At 39.2% G+C, this 23,784-nt stretch overlaps 1 protein-coding gene across 3 annotated transcripts; it reads right to left on the bottom strand.

The window, feature by feature from the left end:
- Positions 1-4,141: 4,141 nt before the first annotated feature.
- On the bottom strand, positions 4,142-23,660 carry nlrc3 (NLR family, CARD domain containing 3). 3 transcript variants are annotated; one of them, XM_044177955.1, is made up of 19 exons: positions 22,982-23,660; positions 20,778-20,945; positions 14,222-14,485; positions 11,860-13,606; positions 11,686-11,772; positions 11,372-11,455; positions 10,514-10,597; positions 10,345-10,428; positions 10,142-10,225; positions 9,740-9,823; positions 9,477-9,560; positions 8,433-8,516; positions 7,861-7,944; positions 7,291-7,374; positions 6,929-7,012; positions 6,677-6,760; positions 5,297-5,380; positions 4,797-4,880; positions 4,142-4,636 (listed from the first exon to the last, which is right to left on the bottom strand). In XM_044177955.1, exons 2-19 carry the CDS (start codon positions 20,899-20,901, stop codon positions 4,546-4,548), a joined length of 3,405 nt encoding a protein of 1,134 aa, XP_044033890.1. In that variant the 5' UTR covers positions 20,902-20,945; positions 22,982-23,660; the 3' UTR covers positions 4,142-4,545. The 3 variants fall into 3 exon arrangements, 2 of the variants coding, with proteins under 2 accessions (XP_044033890.1, XP_044033891.1); XM_044177956.1 differs by lacking the exon at positions 22,982-23,660 and adding an exon at positions 18,731-18,777 and having other exon boundaries at positions 20,778-20,909; XR_006375896.1 differs by lacking the exons at positions 4,142-4,636; positions 4,797-4,880; positions 5,297-5,380; ... (2 more) ...; positions 7,291-7,374; positions 7,861-7,944 and having other exon boundaries at positions 8,460-8,516; positions 9,740-9,846.
- Positions 23,661-23,784: the final 124 nt, after the last annotated feature.

The following is a 23,784-nucleotide window of genomic DNA, read 5'->3' as shown; positions in this document are numbered from 1 at the left end:
TGTTTTTCAAATGAAAGTTCACTGTCAAATATCACACTCAGATTTCTGGCTGCAGGAAAAGACATTGCTGTTGAGTTTTTCAAATGTTTTTTTTTTTTTTTGGCGCTTTGAGCACCACAAGTGGAGTGTCATATAGTCCCATTATTTTCCAAAAATGCAGACATCTTTACGGCCGATATCTCCAAAACTCGGCAACTCGCCACCAAAACAATCTAGATGGGTAAATGTGTATTTTTGATTTTGGGTTGAACTGTCCCTTTAACAACTAAAGTGAGTGTCGCTGGTAGATGCACACACACAGAATCATCACCAACTCTGCTCTTTGAACGGTTTTAAAGTATTTAAGTTAATTGTTTTAGTTTTCTGGCTGGCAACTTTACTGTTTTGGTTCACTGTCGCCACTTAGCAGGCAGATGTTTTCAGTCAATGACTGTTATAGCTCAAAAAATCTACTGTCAAGCATGTTGGTTCATACCACTAGTCAATAAATGGGCAAGGATAGGGTTTTTCTGACCAATGGAAAAGCAGGAAGTGGACACTCTTTTGTGCACAAACAATTCACGTGCTTGCTTGCCAAGTTGAGAGGGTCACACATGAGGTCTTTGGCAAAAAAAAAAACTACTGTAGGGAACATACTGTATATGCACAGAGGAGAAATGGATTAGGTTGCAAGAGTGGTTTGAGAAGTTTCTATTCATGTTTGCTGTAAAACTGGGTTGTTAGAATCCAGTGTAATCACTGAAAAACCAAGCTGACTTGTATCATAGAAAAGGTTTCAGTCGTAGTCATCTGGACACTGTTTTCAGAATCAAGATGTTTCAGCTCCCATCCGGAAGTCATTCTCAATTGTGAAGAAATGGGACGGGAATTAGAAATTTAAGCTACTCTGTGTTACTTAAGCCCTGCCCTCAGGAGGGCAGGAGTCTTCCTGAGTATCTGTTAATAGCTAATTTCACCTGAAACTGACCTAATAGTTTCCAAGATGGCCCAGTAATCAGTAATCAGGCCTATTGTTTTCTGGCTGCATCTACTTCATCACTGTTAAGTACCTGATTAGCATATGATTGGCATGTGATTAGCATGTGATTGGCGTTACCAAGGTGATAATACACTCTGATAGACTTTGGGCAGATTGAATCTCAGACCACCATTTCTGTTCAAAGAGGGGTTCTCTTTTTTTTTAACAAAAATGGCTTCTTTGACGCCCCGTTCAAACCAACTCTTCTCTCTACTTAGAATCTTGCATTCTAAGTAGAGAAGCTTGCAGAGCTTATGTAACACAGAGTAGCTTAAATTTCTAGTTCCCGTCCCATTTTTTCACAATTGAGAATGACTTCCGGATGGGAGCCGAAATGTCTTGATTCTGAAAACAGTGTCCAGATGACTACGACTGAAACCTTTTCTATGATAGAACACTCCTGGACGAATGAGGGACTACACCGTCTTATTGCCAAGCTGACTTGTATTATGTGTATGCTCTGACAGCTTGTGTAACCTTTTAATCTTCTATTTTATCAGTGCAAAAGGAGGCAATGTTCAGGGCCTTTCTTCTCTCTGCAAAGACTATCTACTAAAGGTATAAAAAATAATTTAAAAAAAGTGAATGATTTTTTTTTAACTCTGGGGTGATGTGTTTTTCCTTCCACCTACAGTACATCATAAGATTTAAGCCATAAGAATTTATATTTTTCCTTGGGATAAACACGTATTTGAACAGAGACTACGATACTGAATGAATATAATGATGCAGGTGCTTGCAAAAGTGCTTACAGAGCTGCTTTAAATTCAACATCTGGAGTAGCTCCTGTAAAGGGACATTCAGCTGTATGAAGTCACACAGTGGCTCACATTGGCTAATGAGACAAATATTAGACTGGGGTCCTCGTAGTTATGGCCATGCATGTTCCTACAGCTGCTGATGTTTTGCACCAGGAACAAAGTACCATAATTATCACACTCAACCCTCTGTGCTGGCACAGCGGTGACTCTGAAGCTGCTTTTTCTGTTCAGACAAAGTCTTTTAAACCACAGAGAATGTGCAACCCGTATATAATGGGCCCTCGCTGCCTAAGCTCTTTTCATACCAAGCCATATCAGATTTGTCATAATGTAGGAAACAAGGACACAGTGTCTACCTCATGCACTACACACATATTCTTTTCTTTGCTCCATGTGTCCTTAAAAGTCTTCACTCCCCTCAGGAGATTTACTTTGACAGTACAGGAAGAAATTATGTAAAAGATAGAAGCATAACATATTACTTATTGCAACTTTAATTTAAAAAAATTTCAAAATAAAGCTTTTTCAATAATGCATTATAATGTGTATGATATAAATATGATCAATAGGATAATGAACTCACTGGCATACCTAGCTCAATACATATCATCATTTATGTATCATGATGATTATGGCTGGACATTAGGTAGCTCAGGTGCCTCTAATCACAGAGTACTTTTTTAAACTTTGTATCTGGATGAGTTGATGAAAAAATCTCATTGAGAATTCAGGCCGCCACACCAATTACGTCAAAGTCAGTGAGCTTGAAAACAATCTGAAGGTACTGTATGCATCCAATGATGGATATGCAAATGAAATACAGTGAGAGCAAAGTGAGAATGCGCCAAACGACAAATGCACCAAAACACAAACTAGCTCTTTGTTTTGATGCTGGAAAGCCCCCAGCTGATTACTGCTGGGAGCAAAATGGTACTCCTGGGGTTGATGGACAAAGGCTGAAATACGCATACAACCACTCTTTGTCAGATATATAGCCATACAGCATGAATGGATGTACATGTGCCTCTGATCATCTGTTTGTGTATATGAAAACCTCTGTCTGCTTCTCAACAGTCTTTAGGTTTGTCTGTCAAAAAGAACAGCAAAGAAGAACTTAATGTGTGGGAATTGGTGCATAAGATGGTGAACATGGCAAAAATTATAACTGCTAAACATCATCATGGTAGCACTGTCATTGTGAGCATGTTTACATGCTGATATTAGCATTTAGTTTAGGTACAGCCCAACAGAGCAATGCTGTAGACTCTTGTTTCTTTACAACTCACAATGAACATTAAATGCAGCACATATGCATGATCATTGTTTTCTTTAAAGACCCACAAGTAACAATAAATAGTTAATAAAGTTCACAATGTAAATATTGATATGTGTATAATTCAGCTGAGCTTGTTAAGCAGTTATTTGTAAGGGGAAATGGAAGAACTAGACCTTTAATCCATAAAACAAACTCCACTGAGGGGAAATCAGAGCCATGCTAAGGGGTTATATATAATATATAATAATATAATTGGTTATATTGTTTGGTCCTGAGTTCCAGAGAAATGTTGCAGCAGCAGTGAACACTCTCAGCTCAGACATCTAAACCATTCTGCAAAAGAAGTGGCTGAATATCAAACTCATTGCCAAGAGAAGGCCACTGCTTCATAAGCCACTTAATTGCATTACATCAACTTGTGGTGGCCTCTGGGTCTTTCTTTTATCTTGTCTGAAGATTGAAAATGAGCAGGCAGTTATAGGCATACATGTGTGCCACACATCCAGTGGCTTGTCAGGAGGACCCGGCTGAGAAGGATCCATTCCACATTGAACAAAAATGGTTCTATGGTTTGATTATTTCCTCCTCTGTGTTTGATATATAAGATGAGTGATATTAGTATTATTCAAAATTTGAATTACTTTTGTTTGCTTCTTGGCACTGGGGCACATACTAAAGCAGCTCAGGAAATAAGGTCTCAAAGGCATTAGTGAATATGATTTGGCAAGGATAGACCCTCATCTTCTTTAGAATTTCAAGATATGCCTTCCTATTCTGCTTTAATCTCTTTAATGCCACCCTTCATTATGATAAAAAAATTGTTTGCATTTATAAACACACAAACAAAAAGAGTAAGATCCTTTTCAAATCAGTTGTGTAGCCAAAGATTTATATGGCCCACTGCAACAAGTATAGAAGTGTTGGAAAAAATAAAAACGTATACTCTATCGAGTCATATCCGTATTCTACAGCTGCTGTAAGGTAAGCATAATAAATCAAATAGCCAACACAGATTGCCCAGAAGTTATGAAGCCAATCATCATGAATCTTATAATGTCAGAACAGCAGGAGTGTCAGTAAAAATTGTTTGTGAATGGCAGAGTCCATTTTATCCATGTTATTTCTATACACCAGATTATTTTGTGCAAATAGAGCAAATGTACAGAATGACATCTTAATAAGGACAACTAAAGAAGGATGCAGCTCCACTCTGTAATTATGGATGCTGAGTGTATTTTACATAAAAAAACATTTTTTTCATCCGTTATGGCAACTGCTACTTCAATAATAATGTCATAATAAATATGTGAATATCTATATAAAAATACAGTGAAACTACTATAACACTTACAGAGTGATATTCAGTACCAACATACAGCTAGAGTTAATTACAGTAGTAATTTACATAGTTTACACCTACTTCTGAAAACACTGCATAATGTTATTTCTGTGCTACATGTATGACCCCCCTCAGCAGAAGCTGTTCTTGGTCAGATGTCCACCACACAGCCCGGAGCGTTGGCTCTTATAGCATCAGATATGACCTTTGCCCCAGATTCTCCAATGCCATTTCCCTGCAAACTGCAGAAACACAGAAACAGACAGTCCGTTTTTAATATGAGCAGAATGACAGTAGTCATCTTTGAAATGCTGCTCTCTGTGACACAAACACACATGCACAGACAGTAAAATGTATTTATGTAAGAGAAAATATGGGAGAGGTGTAAAAAAGACAACTCACTTGATGTATGTCAGTTGGTGGTTTCCCTTCAAGGCCGTTGCAATGAATATGGCTCCATCCATACCGAGAGAGTTCTCCTGAAGACTGCAAACAGAGACAAATAATTTTTCTTAATCAAATGTCCAGTGATTTAAGTATGGATTTGTTCCCACAAACAAACAGGAAGCCCAGTACATATGAATCCCTGGGAGCTACCTTGCAGCTAAATGCACTAAGAGTTCACATGTTTAACTAACAGTCACTGTTAGTTAACAAACATGGTGAATAAAGCTTGATCATTGGTTGAGTAGAGTAGTGAGACACGTTGGCTCACTGCTGTCAGCCTTGTAGGAGGTTGCTGCCTTATGATCAGTGATCAAAGCAGACTGTATGAAACAAACTAGAACAGTAATTAGGGTGTCCCTACTGTCAACAGCAATGATAGGTTAGATGCTTCTAAACTGAGCAAACACTGAAATTTTGGTTCACGTGGATCATGATAAGCTCCAGTCAGGACTTACTTCAAAGACTTGAGGCTTCTGTTGCTTTTCAATGCGTTAGCCAGAGCCTTCGATCCCTCCATCCCTACAGTGTTCCCACGTAGACTGAAAAGGTGGAAAATGTGCTAACATTAAGTACAAAACACAACAGCAGATGTACATAAATGGCATAAATGGTGTGTTGTAACACAGGCAGCATCGACAATGAAAGAGACATACAAGAGTATATATTAGCTTATTATTATATTAGAATATAGAGATTAGGGACAAAAGGCATCAGAACACAACTGAATAAGGAGGAAGACTCTCGTTTTATGTTGCTTCCTTTTAGAGTTGTTTTAACACAGGGTGCAATCTTAAAAATTGGCTCGTCACCAGGACTAGGAAATTGACAGTTTCACAATGAGCTGCCTTGTGTCCGTTGCATATTTGGAGGAGACTGGAGAGGTTCACCAAGAGCTGAAGTCCCACCCCTCTCCTGGATTAGGTTCTGTTCTACCAGCCTTCAGTTCACAATGTGTTTTCTCATAAGATAGTTTCTTTTGTTGTTTTGTGTTTGAAAGCCTGAAACATTATACAAAGTTTTCTGTCTACATTTTAAGCCTATTCTTCTATGTTGTGTTATTGGGTTGTTTTGTTTTCTGCTGTGTTGTTCTGTGCTGTGTTGGAAGTAATTGCATATTTTGTTGTCTTTTTTGCCCTCTATGAGAAAATACCTTGTTGGGCTGAAGCTGACCCTCCATTATGATTAAAAGCGTAGTACACTTTCTAAAAGTGTTTATTGATAAAATAACAAGACAATAAGGTCTATTTTAGTTAATCCAATCCAGGAAATTCAATACCTGATAAGTCAATGTATTATGTCACACTGATTCAAAAATCATATCAACATTCATAAAACAGTTCTGTAAATTGATTTGCAACACTGCCCACAGTGGTCTACTACACCCAGAGATGTTAAAGGGATAGTTACCAGGATATAAACAATTGACACATTTATATTGACAGGTGTAGGAAGGGTTCATGTTGATGTCTCAGTGAAGGTAAGACCATCTACTGCAGTGTACCGCCTACTTGAAATGTAAACACCAGTGGAGCTTTGCCATGACCACAATTAGACAAGTTAAAATGGATGCTGGTTTTGTCAGGCTTAAATAGACCAATCAAAAGATATCAACTCTATAAAGCAGACAAATGAGAAGGTAAAGGTTTTTCAGACAGACAGAGAAATAGAAGGAAATTGCCTGTTACTGGGATACAATCAGCTGTTACTCAAAAAAAGAAAACAGCAATACTACTGAGGAGAAAGATTGAGTTTTAAATTTAAATAGCTCGATTATTATACAGTATATGGCTGAATGTCAAATAAAAAAGGAACAGTTTGACACAGCTTGGACTCACTCTAATGTTTGCAAGGTTTGGTTGGTCATTAGAGCCTCTGCCATTGCAATGGCACCCCTTGTGCCTGCTGAGACCCCCTGGAGACTAAAGAGACAGCACACAGAACAGTGAACACACAGGAAAATATTAGAAAACAACAAATTGTCACACATGTAGAAAGACTTTGTTCAATCACAACTTTTATGTGAATGTATATTTCTATGTATGTTTATAAAAACTTATAAAAAACAAAAAAAAAATTGTAATGCCAACCATAATGTACACAGAGACGTGTTGGTTTTCAGGGCTTCAGCAAGAAAAATGACGCCTTCATTCCCAATAGCATTCTCCTGTAGACTGCAGCAAAAGACGGAGACACAAACACACAGTGACAATTATAAACAACAATACAACCCTGTGGCTGAAATTTCACGTAACGGTTTAGCAGCTGATAAGACCATGATCAGTCGATAAAATCCTGCAGCTAATCATTTGCTCACAGTAATGTGATTCCTTGACAGAATACAGCTTTGAAATTTTGGGGAGATCAATTTAATTACAGAGAAAAGAGCATGTGGAAAAGAGGAGGGTGAAATGGGGCAGACAATGGCAGAAGTCTGAACTATTGGCCTTACTCCAAGAGCTGCATTGTGGCATTGGTGCAGAGTGCATGGGCCAGAGCTTTAGTGGCAGAGGACTTGATGAAATTCCACTGCAGACTGTAAAAAGAGAAAGAGGAACAAGGTCAACTATGACGCAAATACTGCATATGTAATTTTTTATATATCACAAGCTTGAACAATAAATGCAAGTAAACATTAGTGATGAAAGAATTGTGTTCTGTGATTGTGTGGCTGAAATTTACACCTGCATTAATAGATTTTTTTGACCACTTGGGGGCAGCCCAACAAGCTGTAAACATTGACATATTATAACCTTTGATATGGTGAACATGTTAGCAAAGAGAGGCAATTTACATATCAAGCAGGCACAGCAAATGGTATTAATTTGACGTCATGTTTGTGACAAAAATATGTCCAACATTAATGTTTTTATCTGTTTTTGGTTTCCACTAATTCTCAAAAAACCATCTGGTTCTTTAACTTCTAAATGCTCCACTATGTCCACCAGCTAATTGCTAAGTTCGACTGTCTACTCGCAGGCTCATGTGTGTCTGTGTGTGCATGCATTTGCATTACACTTACTGCAAAGAGGTGATGCCTTGATTAAGCTTGATTGCTCCAGCTATAGCCTGAACCCCTTCATCATGCAACAGGTTGGCTGTGAGACTGAGATACACACAAATACAAAGACACACACATACACAGTAAATATAGTACAAACAGTCACAGAGTAAAGTGACAGAATAGTTCACTGATATACACAAGTTAGGTGTTATAGTAGAGGGTCAAAGACTTTATGTGTAATTTTAAGTCTATCACTGCTTTTGCAATATGTTTGCTTTCAAGCTGATAAAAAATCTGGCTTTGAAGTTTGAAAATGACACTTAATTTACTTGGCAAAGGTGATTATAGAAATGATCATAAAAACTTCATTAGTTCATTAATACCATGAATGTTAAGTTGTGAATGTCATCATATTTCTTCAAACAGCCACAGCGTTCATACAGTAATCTCATGGGGTTTACAGTTTTACATCATACAATAGCCTTGAGAGACATCCCATAGTCCGGGGAGTGACATTTTCTGAACAGTCAGGTATTTCCATGCCTCTGTGGGGCATTACACTATGCACTGCTATTAATGAGATGACTCACTCGAGTTCCTGTAGAGAGCTGTTCTCACGGAGGGCGTGGGCCATGTTCTTTGCTCCCTCCACCCCGATTGAGTTCTCCCTTAAACTGAGCAGAAGGAAAAATACATAAAACAGAAAGAAGGGATTAGAAAGTTTTCCCAACAATCTCAATGCCAAGGAAGTCTCGTGTGCATATGACATTTCATATTTAACTAGTATTTATTTACATATAGCATGCACAGAGAATAATACTATAAATCTAGTAGCACTTTTCCTAAAGGAATAGTTTTGGGAAAGACATTTTGGGAAATACGCTTATTCGCCCTTTTTTGAGAGTTAGATGAAAAGATCAATCAGTTCAGGAAAAGGAAATGGTTTGGGTTCAAATAAGTTAGTTAACCATGACCATGTAAAAGGTTTTAGACAGCTGAAATTACAGCTAAAAACTGACATTAGAAGAGAATGTCGGTGGTCGAAACAAGTTACGGAATTATTCTCGCTGCCGCTTGTAAATGTTTTGCATGCTAACAAATTAATGTTATTTAACTTTGTTAAAATCATGAAGGTTTCAACTTTAGACATAATAGAAAGTGCTGCAGTGGATTCCAATTTGCCTTAGAATATGGAAAGTAAACCGCAGTTTTATTTTGTCAGAAAGACCAATGACAGAAAGGCTAAATGAGCGCTTGCAGTGCGTAACAGAAGCTAGTGGAACAAAGGCTAGCCCAGACTTGACGTCAAGACTTAGGCCCTCTATATTTACCTGACAAGTATGGGAGTGGTATCAATATTCTCATCTAACTCTAAGAAAGGTTATAATGTAGTTCCAAAATTGTCAAACTATTACTGTGTGAACTGGCTGTAGTCTAATAAGGTTGACTCAGGTCAAGAAAACATGAGGGGGCACTTTTCATTAACTGATCAGAGGTGTCTTAGCCAAAGTATTACATCACTAAGTTTGATTATAGATATTTTGTTGCAGGATCAAGTCCTGAATGACATTAGTTTTGGGTTGTTACAGGAAAGCTACCTGGTAAAATTGAGAAGCTTCAAATTCAATACTCACTTCAAGGAGACAAGGCCATGGTTCAGCTTAAGTGCTTTGGTTAAGGCTGTCATCCCCCTGTTGCTAATTGAGTTACTCTGAAGTCTGCCAAAAGACACAAGCGCAATGAATGACTTGCAAGACAAACTGCATCGCTGTTGCACAGCATGTGAACCAAAGTGTAATGACCCACAATGTTAAAACACATAAACATTAGATTTTTAGAACTGAAGGTGATGGATAATGCAGAGGCTACAATGCACTTATGTGCAGGAGGTACTGACTCAAGTGAGAGCAGAGTGTGGTTGACAGTCAAAGCCTCTGCCAGAGCAATTGTTCCTTTGTCCCCAAGCTGGTTGCTACAAAGACTGCAGAAAAGAACAAAAATAGACTGGACACATTAAGAAAAAAGTACAATCATTAATCTTGACATTCAGTATGTGACCAAATTACAGGCTCTGTGACAAACAATGGTATTATTTATGTAGCTTAACATGAAGCTTAGCCTATTGTATGAATAAATTAAGCAACAAGTTATTAGTCTATTAGTGAGAAACTGTACACCTCAACATAAATCTGGAAAAAAAGTGAAAAACATAGAGATAACTTGTAGTCTTTAATCCACCAAATGCAGTATGATGTTATCAAGATCAGGATAGTGAATGAATATATTAATTTAAGATTACATCAGCTTTGTGAGAGTCCGGTTTGTCTTCAGTGCATCTGCAATCCTTTTGGCCCCTCCTGCTCCAATCGTATTCTTCTGTATACTGAAATATGACATGCATGAAAGAAAAATTTACTCGCAACTCCACATCATAAGTATGGACACAGACATATACTATACACAGGATGTGCAACAGACAAGTGAAAGTCAGACAAAACTCACTTCAGAGACACCAGTTTGCGGTTGCACTGCAGTACTTCTGCAAGGGCCTGAGCACCTTCCTCCTCAATGGCATTGTTCTGGAAGCTGATGAGTGGTTAGGGAAATTGAGCAATTACATTTTGTAGGAACACTGTGTGTATAATCCAAAATCTATGGCAATTATACTCACTTGATTGATACCAGGACTTGGTTCATTTTCAGAGCCTCTGCCAGGAACTTTGCACCTTTAGAGCCGATGTTGTTGTTCCGTAGACTAAATTATAAAAAGGTGGTTAGATGATATACAGCAATGTAGAATCATAACAGAAACACCATGTAGCAATGTATATGCCTGTGAAATATGAAGACAAAGACCATAAGAATTGCAGCAAATTGTGACTTTTACTTGTTAAAGCTGCAGTATATAAGACAAAATTGTTATTGAAAGAAATGCTCAAATGAAATTCGGTGACCAATATTTACAGAAAACCACTCCACTCTGAAGTAATAAGTCAAAATCTGAGAGTGAATTATATGTTTCTCCAAAATAGCTGCAAGTGAGTGCAATTGTGGAACTTTTGGTATTCTTTGGTATAAAACTACACAGACTAGAAAGTATTCATGCTATAAAAATGTTCACCAAATGTATGTTTACCAAAATATTTTAAAACATCTATCATCTATAAGCTGCCAGCAAGCAAAGATGCTCTAAGCTCGCACTGGTACATGAGAGCATAATCGGCTCTGACATGGATTTAGTAATATTACTCACAGATATTGCGATCAACCAATGCCAGCAATGAATATGTTGTAATGTATGACGTATCACACACAACTGCTGAATGCTTTCACATCCATCTCTCATTTCTCATCTCATTCCAAATAAAAGCATTTGAAAATAAAGGGTTATGGCCTGTTTTTCTAGGCAGAGCACCCAACTTAAGTTTAGTGCAGGAGAAGCACACCAGCTTCCTTTTATAAACTCAAAAGGTTATGTGCGTTCACTTAATTCAGTTGTAATCAGTCAAAGGCAACAAACAGATCTCACTTTAGAGAAGTTAGTGTCCGGTTTACCAAGAGGGCTCGACTCAGGGCTTTGGCACCTTTGTTGCTGATGGCATTCTCTGCCAAACTGAGGGGGTATAAAAGAGGTTAAAATCATATGGTACAAAATATTAATGATAATCACATTCATCATCATTGCACCAATCCTACTACCCCATGATAATCACTGTCTCTTACAACCTTGTAATCAACAAGGCCGACACTAACTCATAATTAAAAAGTTTCACCATTTATGTGAGCAATCCGCTAAGTTCATCTTTACCTCAATAATGAGTTGAAAAGTAAGTGAGATCTCACCTTATCTCCTGGATATGGCAGTCTTTGGCGCTCAGGAGGCTTCCCAGCAATTCCATGACATCGTCTTTGAAGTGATTGTTCTCTAACCTGTGGAGTGGATAAGTTATAAGTTTCACCCTTCAATCTTTCTCCTTAGTTTTAGTTTATTGGGAGACAGTGCTTTGGGGAGCTGACCTGAGATGGCTGCAGTACAGCAGCTGTGGGAGCAAACATTTCACTGTTGTGTAGTTCAGCGAGCCTGTTAAGTTGGTTTGTTCACCGCACTCTGGAGACACATGCAGCAGGTAGCCCAGCACAACACAGTGAGCCCGTGTTAACTTCCCTGCTAGGCTACCAAGCTGTAAATCTTCCTCTACACTCCGCAACAGCTCTGTGTGTTGCAGCTCCTGTAAACAATAAGCCAGGTTGACTGCACGTAGGGACACAACAGCTCCCCCGCTGACCAAGAGGCCTTGTAAAAACCCTGCTGCCCATGCCTTCTGATTGCCATCATCTTTCCCGAGGGCCAGAAGCCCAGCGAGAGGTTTCTGTGCCACTGAGGACAGCAGACCTGTCAAGAAGCGCACAAAGACATCCAAGTGACCATCTTCAGCCTGTTGTGAGTGCTGAAAGGCACTTCTAAAGTGGTTCTGGAAACCGATCTTGGGCCAAGACATGGTGCTCTCTGAGAACAAGTCAAAGATGGCCCGCTTGGAGGAGACATGGTAGAAAGTAGCTGCAAGAAACTCCTGCAGAGTCAAATGAGTGAACCGGTATGTTGTGTTCATGGCTGACTCCTCCCGAACAAGAACTCCAGCACCAAGACTGCACTGAGTTAACAGTAGATCTATCCCATAGGCCCTGAGGTCCTGCTCACTGAAGGTGTACTTGTGTTTGAGGAGCCCATAAAATGCCAGTCGTCCAAGATTTCCCAGCAGTTTACGATTGCTCCCATGGAGCTGCTCCATTTTTACAGGCTCCCTGCCTCTTGGTTCACCTACTTCTGCCTTCATGGAACAAAAGTGAGCATACAGCTCAGTACAAGTCCTTGGAAGGCTATCTGGTGTACCACTCTGCATGATGTACATCAGAGTATCAGCTACTATCCAGCAAATGCATGGTATGTAGCACATCACCATTAAAATCCTATGGGACTCCAAGTGCGCCCATATTTTACTGGCAAAATCCCTCTCAGAGTAGTGGTGGTTTAGGAAGAGCCGGATGTCCTTCGGGCTGAATCCTGGGATCTCAGTCACCCTGTCAACCAATCCTCCAGGGATGAGTGCGGCCACTCCTGGCCTGGAAGTCACCCATACTGCTATGTCAGGGAGCAGATTCCCCCGGATGATGTTAGTAACAAGATCATCAATGGACACTTCTTTCTTTGGGTCGTTGCAAGGAGCTGCATCAGAGAAATTTAAAGTGCAGCGGAATTCGTCCAAACCATCAAGTATGAGCAGTGTGCGGCAGGAGCTACTCAAGACCAGACTGGGGTCTGTTAAATGAGGAAAAGCCATTTTCACCAGCCTCTCAGCAGAAAGTTTCTCTAATGAGTTCAGCTCGCAAAAAGTGAAAGGCAAGACGAAGCTCACATCTGTGCAGATGGCCCCTTGGCTCCACTGTCTGATGAAGTGTCGGACCCAGGTTGTCTTGCCAATACCAGCCACCCCGACTGTGAGGGAGACCCTGGGAGGTAAACTGACCCGGGTCAGGGGCTCCAACAGTTTGGCCTGCCCCAGCTGTCTGAGATGATTTCTTTTCCTTCCTCGAGTCACCCCCACCTGCATTAAGTCATGTTCCTTTTGCTGGAGGTCGGAAAGTCCATCAACCAAAAGTAAAGTTCTTGAGGAGATGTTCAGTTTGGGGCAGCTGACTGAATCTCTGTCTCTGTATTGTTCATATCGCCGTAACAGCACCTCTTTATGCTCCTTCACCATGGGATCTGCAGAAAAGGAAATTAGCTCAGGTTATCGTCTTGATTACCAAGACCTTGTGGTGGCTGTAGAGGTAGAGCATGTTGTCCTCTAATCGGAAGATTGGTGGTTTGATCCCGGCTTTCCACAGCCCACATGCCGAAGTGTCCTTGGGCAAGATAATGAACCCAAAATGTGTGAATAATTAGTTTCTTTCTACTGCTGTGCCGTTGCCACCTGCCATCAGTGGCTGAATGACATGTAGTGTAAAGTGCTTTGAGCGGTTGGAAGACTAGAAAGGTCCGTTTATATTCAAACAGGAAATGGATTGCGTTTATATAGCGCTTTTATCTCAAGAGAAAAGTGCTTTCCAATGTGTTACATTTACACGCACACATTCATACACTGAACACAGCACTGAACAACTCATCAGGAGCAGTTTGGGGCTCAACATCTTGGTTAATGACACTTTGACATGCTGTTAAGAGGATTAAAGAATCAAACCACCATCCCAGCTATTACTGGATGATCTGCTCTGTCACCTGAGCTACCAGATGCCTAGACTATTTACTGAGAGTAATTTTTTCTTCACCCTTTAAAAGAAAGACCAACACAGAGAGCAAATACCATTTCATACCCCTTACCGTGGTTTATGATGAGCTGGGCTACCTGAGAATCTGAGCTCTCTATGAAGCCCCGGAGGGCGTCAGACCCTTGAGTGTCCTTGCCAGTGACAGTAGTTGTGAGCATGTTAACCTGGTCCTGGAGCTTGCCCGCTTCCCTGATCTTGGTCTCCTCAGCTGAACTAAGCAAATCCACCTTTCTCAGGTGGCTTAACATCCCCTCCAGGAAGGAGGTCGTACTGAAGCGTTGCAGCTGGTCTTGATGCTTTTGGACCCAGCAAAGATCTAAAAAAAAAAACAGAGGGCGAAGAAAATTCTTAAGAAATTACAATGAGATTATCAAGTGATAATTAACAAAGACAATTTCTTGAGCTAGAACAACCCTTTTTGAAGGGTTTTTGAGGAAAACACACTGCCGTAAAAGAAGAGCATGTTTTCATCTCTTCATTTTTGTCTTTTTGACTTCATTACAGAGAGTTCTGAAAACTAAATACTGATGGCAATTTATTATGGGAGTGATGCTGGTCATTCTTATTATGTGCACCAGAGGACAATATTTCATTCATATATGTTGTCTTTTTATAAATTTACATTTTTGTTCTTCTGTTGGGCAATCAAGTTGCACAACACCTGTAATTTTGGACAAGTCTATTAATAAGTCTGTTCTTCTTTTTCATTTCTCTTTTCCTTCCCTAATCTTAATCTTTACTATGAATTTCATATGTATGGTCAGGTTCAACCCCTTCATTTGATGCCTTGTTCTGTAAAACCTGTATGTTGATCATCCCCCCTATAACACACACCTTTCTTAATCCTATTCCAACCCCTCTCTATTCTTTTTAACCACGCTATGTCTGTCTCTTTGTCAGCCAACGCTTTGGTCCAGACTGAAATATCTTAACAACTACTGGATGCATTGCAATGAAATTTTGTACAGATGTTCGTGATCCCCACTTGATGACAACTTTGGTGATCAAGTCAGGGCAAGTAAATCTTATTTATATAGCAAATCAAAAATTTGCCTCAAGGGGGTTTACAATCTGTACAGCATACGACACCCTCTATGTGGTGCACCCTTGATTTAGATAAGGAAAAACTCCCCCAAAAAACCCTTTAACAGGGAAAACAAAATGGAACCTCAGTAAGAGCAACAGAGGAGGGCTCCCTCTTCCAGGATGGACACACATGCAATAGATGTTGTGTGTTTACAAATCCCCTGACTTTCCCTCTAATGTAACCAGCAGGTCAAAATGTTCACTTATTCTGTAAAACATATAAACATCCAGTTGATGGACTGGCACAAAATTTTGATACAGATATTCATGATGAATCCCACTGACTTTAGTGATCCCCTGACTTCTACTCCAGCATCACCATGAAGTTCACATTTGTGGTTTTGAGTGAAATGTCTCAACAACTATTGGATGGAATTTCAAAAAGAAGGTCTTGTCTGCTTCATTTCACAGATTTAATACTTGTGAGTGCTGCCCAACTATCAGATGCAATTAGTGCATTATTTTGTTGTTTCTTCTAACCATTGCAAAGCTATCAAAATAGCTAGGCGCTCAACTGTATATACTGATAAGTGATCTGTGTTTTTTTTCTTAATAGCTACTTCACATTGTGGTATGAACAGTGCAGCTCCTGTAGGGCCACTCTCAGGGTCTTTAGAACCAGCTGTAAATATCACCAACTTATCTGCAAAGTGCTGCTCAGTGTAATTTTGTGCTATCCTCCCAGCAGATTCCTGTTCCAATTTCTTCCTCAGTTGTTGCTGTATATTAAAATCTACTATAGGCATCACATATAGCCATTCTTAGTCCTTGCACCTGCTCCACATCCAGCTTATAAAGGTGACTCTCTGCAGCTGACATGTAAGCTACACATCCATAATCCAATGTAGCTCTCATAAGGGCCTGGTATACACTCAACAATGCTGCTCTGGTTGCTCCCCAGTCTCGTCCTGACAGGCACCTTAAGAGATTGTTGAGCTTTTTACACTTGTCTTTTACTTTATCGATGTGCTGCCTCCAAGTCAGCTTTTCATCAAACAATACTCCTAGAAGCCTTATCACATTCACCTGCTCAAGTGTTTGGCCATATAGTTTCAAGTCTATTGCTTTATGACATCTAGAAAAACATATCACTTGTGTCTTTGCTACGGATAACTTAAAACCCCACTTATTTGCCAACTGCTCCACCGTCTCAATTGCAGCCTGCATTTTCTTCTGTATATATCTTAGATTTCGACCCCTTATCCATAAGGCCCTGTCATCTGCAAACAGCGATTTCCCTATCCCTTTCTCAACTTGATCAAAGATATCATTAATGATGATGTTAAATAAAACTGGACTGCAAATACTGCCCTGCGGGGTTCCATTCTCAACTTTGAAAACTCTTGAGTACTCTGTACCTACTCTTACCTCTATTGTCCTGCAATGGTTGCAGGTTTCAAAATTGGTACAATGGTTGACTGATTCCATGCAACTGGAATTTTTCCTGTGTCCCAAACTTTATCAAACAATCTTAATACTACAAGCACTGCTGTCCATATGAGCTAACATCCTGTAGCAAATGCAGTCTTTTCCTGGTAATGATTGCTGCGTATTTGAAATAGCCCTCTTTAATTCAAACAAACTGAAAGTCTAAGTCTAATCTTTCTCTTGTGGTAGTTTTTTTTTTTACATTTACACATGTATTCTGCGCAAGAATATTGTCCCTACACTGTGTAGCTCTTACTGATTTTCTGAACTGGGAGCTTTTGCTAATGTTTCTGTCAGAAGTTCTGCCTTTTCTATATTGGTATTATTTTGTTTCTCCTAATTCCACTCATTCTTCTAATCATTCCCCATATATCAGACAGCTGTGTCTCTCTCCCTATTCTATTACAATATTGCCTCCAATATGCACGTTTAGTTGTTCTTATAGTCTTCCGAACTACTGCCTGTGATCTTTTGGACTGAATTAATGTTTCTAATGAATTATGTTTTTTTAACTGTCTAAATGCCCTATTCCTTCTTTTTACAGCTTTCCTACAGTTTTCATCCCACCAAAAAGAGTGTACCATCACTCTTTTTACCTCTGCTCCATGTGGTATTGTTTTGCCATCTGTATAATGACTGCAACCAACTCTTTATTGAATTCATCCCCATCTGATATATCTTCTAAGTAAAAGCAAAGCAAAACCTTCCCTTGTCCCCTTCAGTGTTTGAAATGTGTCCCAATTTGCTTTGTCTAATTTCCATCATAGTATCTTCAGTTCCCTTTCTTGGTGTACTTCTAATCCAACCTTAATTTTTATAGTATGATGATCACTTCCCACTGGTGATTTACTAAACACCTCCCAGGTTGTGATACCCGCCATTTCATTTGACGCTAGTGTTCGATTGCGCTTTCCTTATTTTGAGCACTGCTATACCAGGTACCTCTCCCATCATTCACACGTACTAATACCTCAACCTCTATGAATTCCTCTATGATTAAACCATTTGCATCTGTTTTCTTACTCCCCCACAGTGTGTTATGTGCGTCTCCACACCATAACCTGCCCAACCACAATGTCCAATGTATCAAGGCACAACCTATTACATGGGTTATAGTAGTAATTATTATTAGTAATTATTGCTAATTCATCCTTTCCTGCCCAGATCTTAACCACTATTGATTCGTGTTCTTTCCCTAAATTAATCAGATTAAACCTCGTCCCATCCCGCACAAATGTTGCCACACCACCACCTTTCCCAATCTTCCTATCATTCCTAATTGCTATATAACCCTGTATTACGAAATCCCACTGCGGTCTCATCCATGTTTCTTGTATGCATATTATATTAGGTTTATCTTGTAGAATGTAAATTCCTGACCATGCTGCTGATTTAACTATTATTTTGATCTTTTCTGTCTTCTTATCTGTTTGTGCAGAACAGTTTATAACATCAACAATGAACAATATAAACTTGTGTTTCCCCACAATCAGTGTGTCTTCCTTTACTTTGCTACATCCCTCACACCGTATCATTTTGTTGCTCTCTGTACTAACTGGCTTAGTGTTGTCTGTCTACTTTCTTAGCTGCTTCGGCATATGTAATCCCATGAGAAGCCACTCTACTTCTGCCACTCTTTTACTGACCTTGCATCCCCTGTAAGCAGAGCTGTGTTCCCCTCCACAGTTGCAGCGCTTAAGCTTAGTTCCTCTTTCACATTTTCTGTATTCATGTTCACGACACACCTCCCACATCTTTGTTTGCCTTTGCACACTGCTGCTTCATGCCCATACTTTTGGCATGTAAAGCATCTCAATGGTGGGGGGACATAAGGCCTGACCTTGTAGCTCATATATCCAATATATACTTTGGACGGTAGTCTTTCTTCATCAAAAATCAACATTACTGACAGGCATATCATATTTCTCGCCATTACGAGTGGTTTTCAGGCGTTCACTTTTGCTCCTACCACATTTTCTTTGATCTGATCTGTCGGTACACTTATGGGTATTTTTTTATCATTAATCAGTGTTCCTTGCACTCTTACCTTCGATCTGATTTAATCTGATAGGCTCGCCTCGTTGAGTACTGTCCCTGCAAAAAACAGTGATCCATTACACAGCACTCTTGCACTTTTCACCTCACCTATCAATTTTTGTTTTGTTTTATAGAATAATGTTGGTGTTTTGTGGATAGTCATATTTGTAAGCACTTTTTTGTTGCATATAATGAATTGCATTTGTATACCTTAATCCACATTCTACCCAAGAGTGAGGTATGAAGCAATTCAAGCAGTATGCCAAACACTTAACATACTGTACAACAGCCAGTTAAACATATTAACCCAAACAAGGAGAGTTCAGGATTTTACTTTTTTTTTTCAAACTCCAAAAGACAATTTAATCAGTGGTAGAGACCTAAATTTAACCCCCTGGAACAGTAATGACAAATCTTCAATTCCAGCTTGCTTTAAGCTTTCTGCAGCAATTACTATGAATAGCAATTATCATCAGTGCTTGTGAAACACATGCACACGCCCTACCCCAAAAAAAGAAAGTACCCACATCTCTCCCCAGCCTTTTCAATCTTCACTTAACAGTACAAATTTACTCATCACAATTTCAGATCATGATGTTTTTAGTTTGTTTTTAGCATGTCTTCAATAATCCATCCGAAAATATCCAGCTGGCATTTAAACATGTCAAAAGTAAGAAGTTTTCAGCAAAATTGGGAGAAAATAGAACTGGACATAAACAATTCTCTAGACTGTTCATCTACCTGCTTCACTAATAATCCAATTTAAATCAAACACAGATTCAGATTCTTGAATTTAAAGCTATACAAACCTGAAAAATGAGAGAATCTGCCAGGAACATTTGTTTTGTCTAAGGTGACATCAATATCCCTAAAATCTCCTGGGGATATTCAAGCAAAGAAAGACTCTCCACCCTCTGTGAGTAAATTAAAAAGCACTCCTTGGCATGCAAACTGGCAAATGTCCATGTAAGTGTTTCCAAAAGAACCATACAAGCATTTTTGACATTTTCCATTTCCTAATTCTTGATAAAGACCAAATTAATTTCCAACACCTGTAAGCTTCCTGATCAGTATCAGGGATTCCCCCAGGAAACTGGTGAGCGGACGTGGTAAGCGGTATGTCATAACTAGTGATTAATAGTAACTAGGCGACAGTCACAAACAATAGATTTCTCATAAAATGTATGGCTTACTTTGAGTGTAGTAGCTGCATCTGCCATTGTTTACCCTAAAAATGAAATGTGAGTGTATACACTACATTTCCTATTATGATAGAGGAGCATAATTCAGCGGGAGTGGACCACCGCAGGAAACTTTGAGTATGAACACAACCCTAATTCAGTTCTCTGAAAACAACTTAAAAACTCCCACATCAATGTGAAAGAAATCTACAACGTCTAAATTAAACTTGTCGGCAAACAGTTAAAAGTAAAATATATTCCAACCAATTAGGTCTTTGAAAAAGTTGACATCAGTCTCCCGTTTGATGTTATTATTACACAACTTTAACTACCCCCGCTTTTTTGCCTTTTGACTGAGCAAGCTGGTCCTTTGATTTTCCCACAAGTCCTCTGCTGCAGAGGCTTCAGACAGTTTTCACCCATTGCCTTCAAATCCCCACCAGACTCAGTGTCACCAAACATCACCACAAAATAATCCGCCTCCTCCTGATGATGAAAAAAGTCTTCAACTGTTGGTTTGCTGATAAGGCTCTAATCTCACCTCCGTATCTTAACATTCATGATAAGAACAGTAGAATGTGAATATGATGTGTGCGACATGGACGATAATGTCAAAGAAACTAAAGATTAGTTTCAGATCTGAAGATTGATCTTCAGTATAATAGGATTGGAGATCATATGTTTTTCTTTTGTAATTGTTTTTTGCACTGGTCTCTGTCTATGGTCCTACATACTTGTTTGCTCTAAATTAATAAAAAAGAAAGGTTAAATGGGTAGAAGAGTTTTGGGAAACACAGGAAAGCAGCTTCTGACATTAACCACTCCAAAGTCAACAGTGCATGAGAGACATGATGAACCTGTTAAAGAAACTCTTACCCTCTGTTTCTGCGTGTGAAGAGATGGAGCAGGACGTGGACTGAAGATCCACATAGCAGTTGTCCTGCCACATAATGCGTTTGCTTCGGTCCAGGATAGAATCGTAGTGCGCCTTCCTCTCCATGAGAAAGCTTGAAAATTTCTGCCCTCAGACGTTCCTGTTTGTGTCTACGCAATACAAAACAACATTACTTCCAATGTGCAACTACCATAAATTGGGCATGACAGGCCGTGATGAAGGTAGGTGAAGAAATTAACGGAGGCCTCAATATCTTCCAAAAATGTCTTCCCTAGTCTAATTAATGCTAATTAATTTACTATATTGTGTATTAAGGTGTTACTAGTGTACAGAACAATTTGTTCTAAAGCTTTCACTGATAATGTTAAGATATATTTTGAATTTCACTGAGGCAGATTTGATGAACAGATAGCTATTTAGCTTTCTGCATATGTACTGAGAATCTATATTCATTTACTAGACATGATAGATGCTCTTAATCAGAGCGATTTATAGTACCGCTCAGTTTTATGGTTAGGGCCATCAGATTAAGGAGGATATTTGACATCAGTAACACGAATTAAAGCGGCCATACTATGCTTTTTGGGTTTTTCGCTTTCCTTTAGTGTTATACAGCTTTTTTTGTGTGTGTAAAAGGTTTGCAAAGTTACAAAGCCCAAAGTCCACGCCTTAGGGAGTCACGGTCTCTCACAGAAAACACTGCTCCTGACTTGTATAAAACGCCTTGTTTGTATTTCAGCCTAAGCCCCCCCTGTCATGGTTACCATAGCTACAGCGGTGTTTCTAGCTGATCAGGAAGCATCAGAAATCTGGTTATTCTAAGGGGCGTGACTTTTCCGACGCATGTTCTAAGCGGTTGACCAATCACAACAGAGTGGGCTAGCTGACCAGTCAGAGTAGACTGGGCCTTTTAGGGAGCTAAAACGGAGCGTTTCAGACAGAGGGTGAATAGTGGTACTGCAGCAATGTACAGTATGAGAAAAATAATGTGTTTTTTTGAACATTAAAGCATGTAAACCTATTCTAGTAGGACCCCCAAATAAAAGTATTAACCTGAAAATGAGCATGGTATGGCCTCTTTAACAATAATTACCTCAGGCCAACCACCTTGATGTTTTTGAGAAAATTACTCAAGAATTACTTGAGAAACTGGTTTTGTCAAATTTCATTGGCTCTAGTTCTATATTTGAAAAATGTTAATCTGGCTTTCTTATATAGACCTTTTTCCCCCATACCTGTTGGGGTGACATTGAGTGTGCAGGGCCTTTAAGGTGCTTCTTATTGAATTTTATATTATTTCACAGCCTTGATTAAAATTACATTAATGACCTCCACACACTTCACATTTCACAGTCAGAAAGGTTTTTTTTACAGGTCACTGTTCTGCTGACTCTTAGTTTAGCTGTTGCTGATGAATACAATGATGCAGTAATTAGTTCACACCGAGACTCTGGACCAGACTATGCATTTCTTAGCTTTTAAAAGAAAAACAAACACATCCTACTTCATTCTAACTAGGATCTACTGTATCTTCCCTCGCATATTTATCACATTTGCAAAGAACATTGTATTGCATCTATTTAAATGTGGTATATAAATAAGGTTTATTATTAGTATGATTTCATATCACAGGATATTAGCAAAACTGCAGTGAAAGTGCAGCAAACATGAATTTAAATTATGTTTCACTGAGACAAACGGGAAATGGCAAATGCCTTCCTGTGTGGTTTGTTTCTGATCACGTCACTTCTCTCAAAGGAAGCCTATTCAAAACCATGAGATGAACTCGCGACAATAAGTTTACGCCCTAATAGTACTGTAGAAATGTGTTGGGGAGAGTGTCAAACAGTAAAATAACTGTAATAATAATTATCATCAGCAACAAGTAAAACACAAGTAACTGTAAAGAAAGAAATCAAAAGACAGATCAGTTGGAAATTAAATAAAACATATTAATTATGATGTGCCAGTATGTGTCAGAAATGTATTGTAGCTTGTGGCAATGTGAGTTAAAGTCTGTTGAGGATCTTTATTTTATTCCATTTTCATTGGCCTGGAGCAGATACAAACTCAAGATCAAGATGGAAAGTTAAAGTTTATGGCTGTTGTCAGTTTTAGAAACTGTAGCTGTGAAGGTTAAACATATAAAGTGCAGTGTCCAGTAAACAAAACTTAGGTAACTCACCATGGGCTTTACTGAAGTTGTCAACGGATGTAAAATGCTGCCCACAAAGGCATGTGGTTACGCCATAATTTTCACGAAAGCAGGTGTAGGACAATTTCAAGTGTGAATTTGGAGGAATCTCTAAGGAGTGATATCTAGTTGAGGACTAGTGAGCAAATTAAATGAGTCACAAATACACAGCAGCTTCATCAACTAGTCAGTACTACTGCTGGAGACACTGTTTCATGCTGCAGCTCCTTCCTGCCTGTCTAATCTGCCTTCCTGTGTTGCGGTTAGCAGGTTGAACAGCGAAAAGAGAGAGAGAAAAAAAAAAACACGTCTGCTTTGTACTTGTGCATGCAATGGGACTTTGTCCAAGGCCTGAGCGCTTAACCACGCTTCAAGTCTCTTCTATTTTAGATGGCTACTCAACTATGCAGTTGGTGCCGACCACGAATGAGCACTGAGATGAGATAGTACATGAATACTGCAAACATAGGACTCTCTGGGTTTATGTTGGCATAAAGCCATAAGTACACATCTCAAACATACATAATATGTAGGTGCTGCACAGCACAAAGTTGATCACATAGCAATGTGAATCGCATTAGTACTGAGTGAATGTACTGTACCTGCTGTATTCATACACGACCACATCCAAGCAAATACAAAAGTAGACTGTAGGAACATCTGCTCCCTGAGAACAGTGGGAATTATATAGAATTTTATAGCGATTATAATCATTTGATATTTGAGAACTAACTGGGGGATGAAAATGAAGCATATCAAACAGAGAGTAGTGACGGACGGGACACAAAACAGGT

The sequence above is a fragment of the Siniperca chuatsi genome, linkage group LG20 (genome assembly GCF_020085105.1).
Source record: "Siniperca chuatsi isolate FFG_IHB_CAS linkage group LG20, ASM2008510v1, whole genome shotgun sequence".
Lineage (NCBI taxonomy): Eukaryota > Metazoa > Chordata > Actinopteri > Centrarchiformes > Sinipercidae > Siniperca > Siniperca chuatsi.
Note: the sequence above shows the minus strand (reverse complement) of the source record. Positions and strands in the feature narration are given on the sequence as shown.

Excerpts from the sequence above, each read along its gene's own strand:
- nlrc3 (XM_044177955.1), bottom strand. The coding sequence starts at position 20,901 with ATGGAGAGGAAGGCGCACTACGATTCTATCCTGGACCGAAGCAAACGC. Across the intron at positions 10,429-10,513 it reads CAAGTCCTGGTATCAATCAA|CTTCCAGAACAATGCCATTG; the intron begins GTGAGTATAATT and ends ACCACTCATCAG. Across the intron at positions 4,637-4,796 it reads CACCAACTGACATACATCAA|TTTGCAGGGAAATGGCATTG; the intron begins GTGAGTTGTCTT and ends GTGTTTCTGCAG.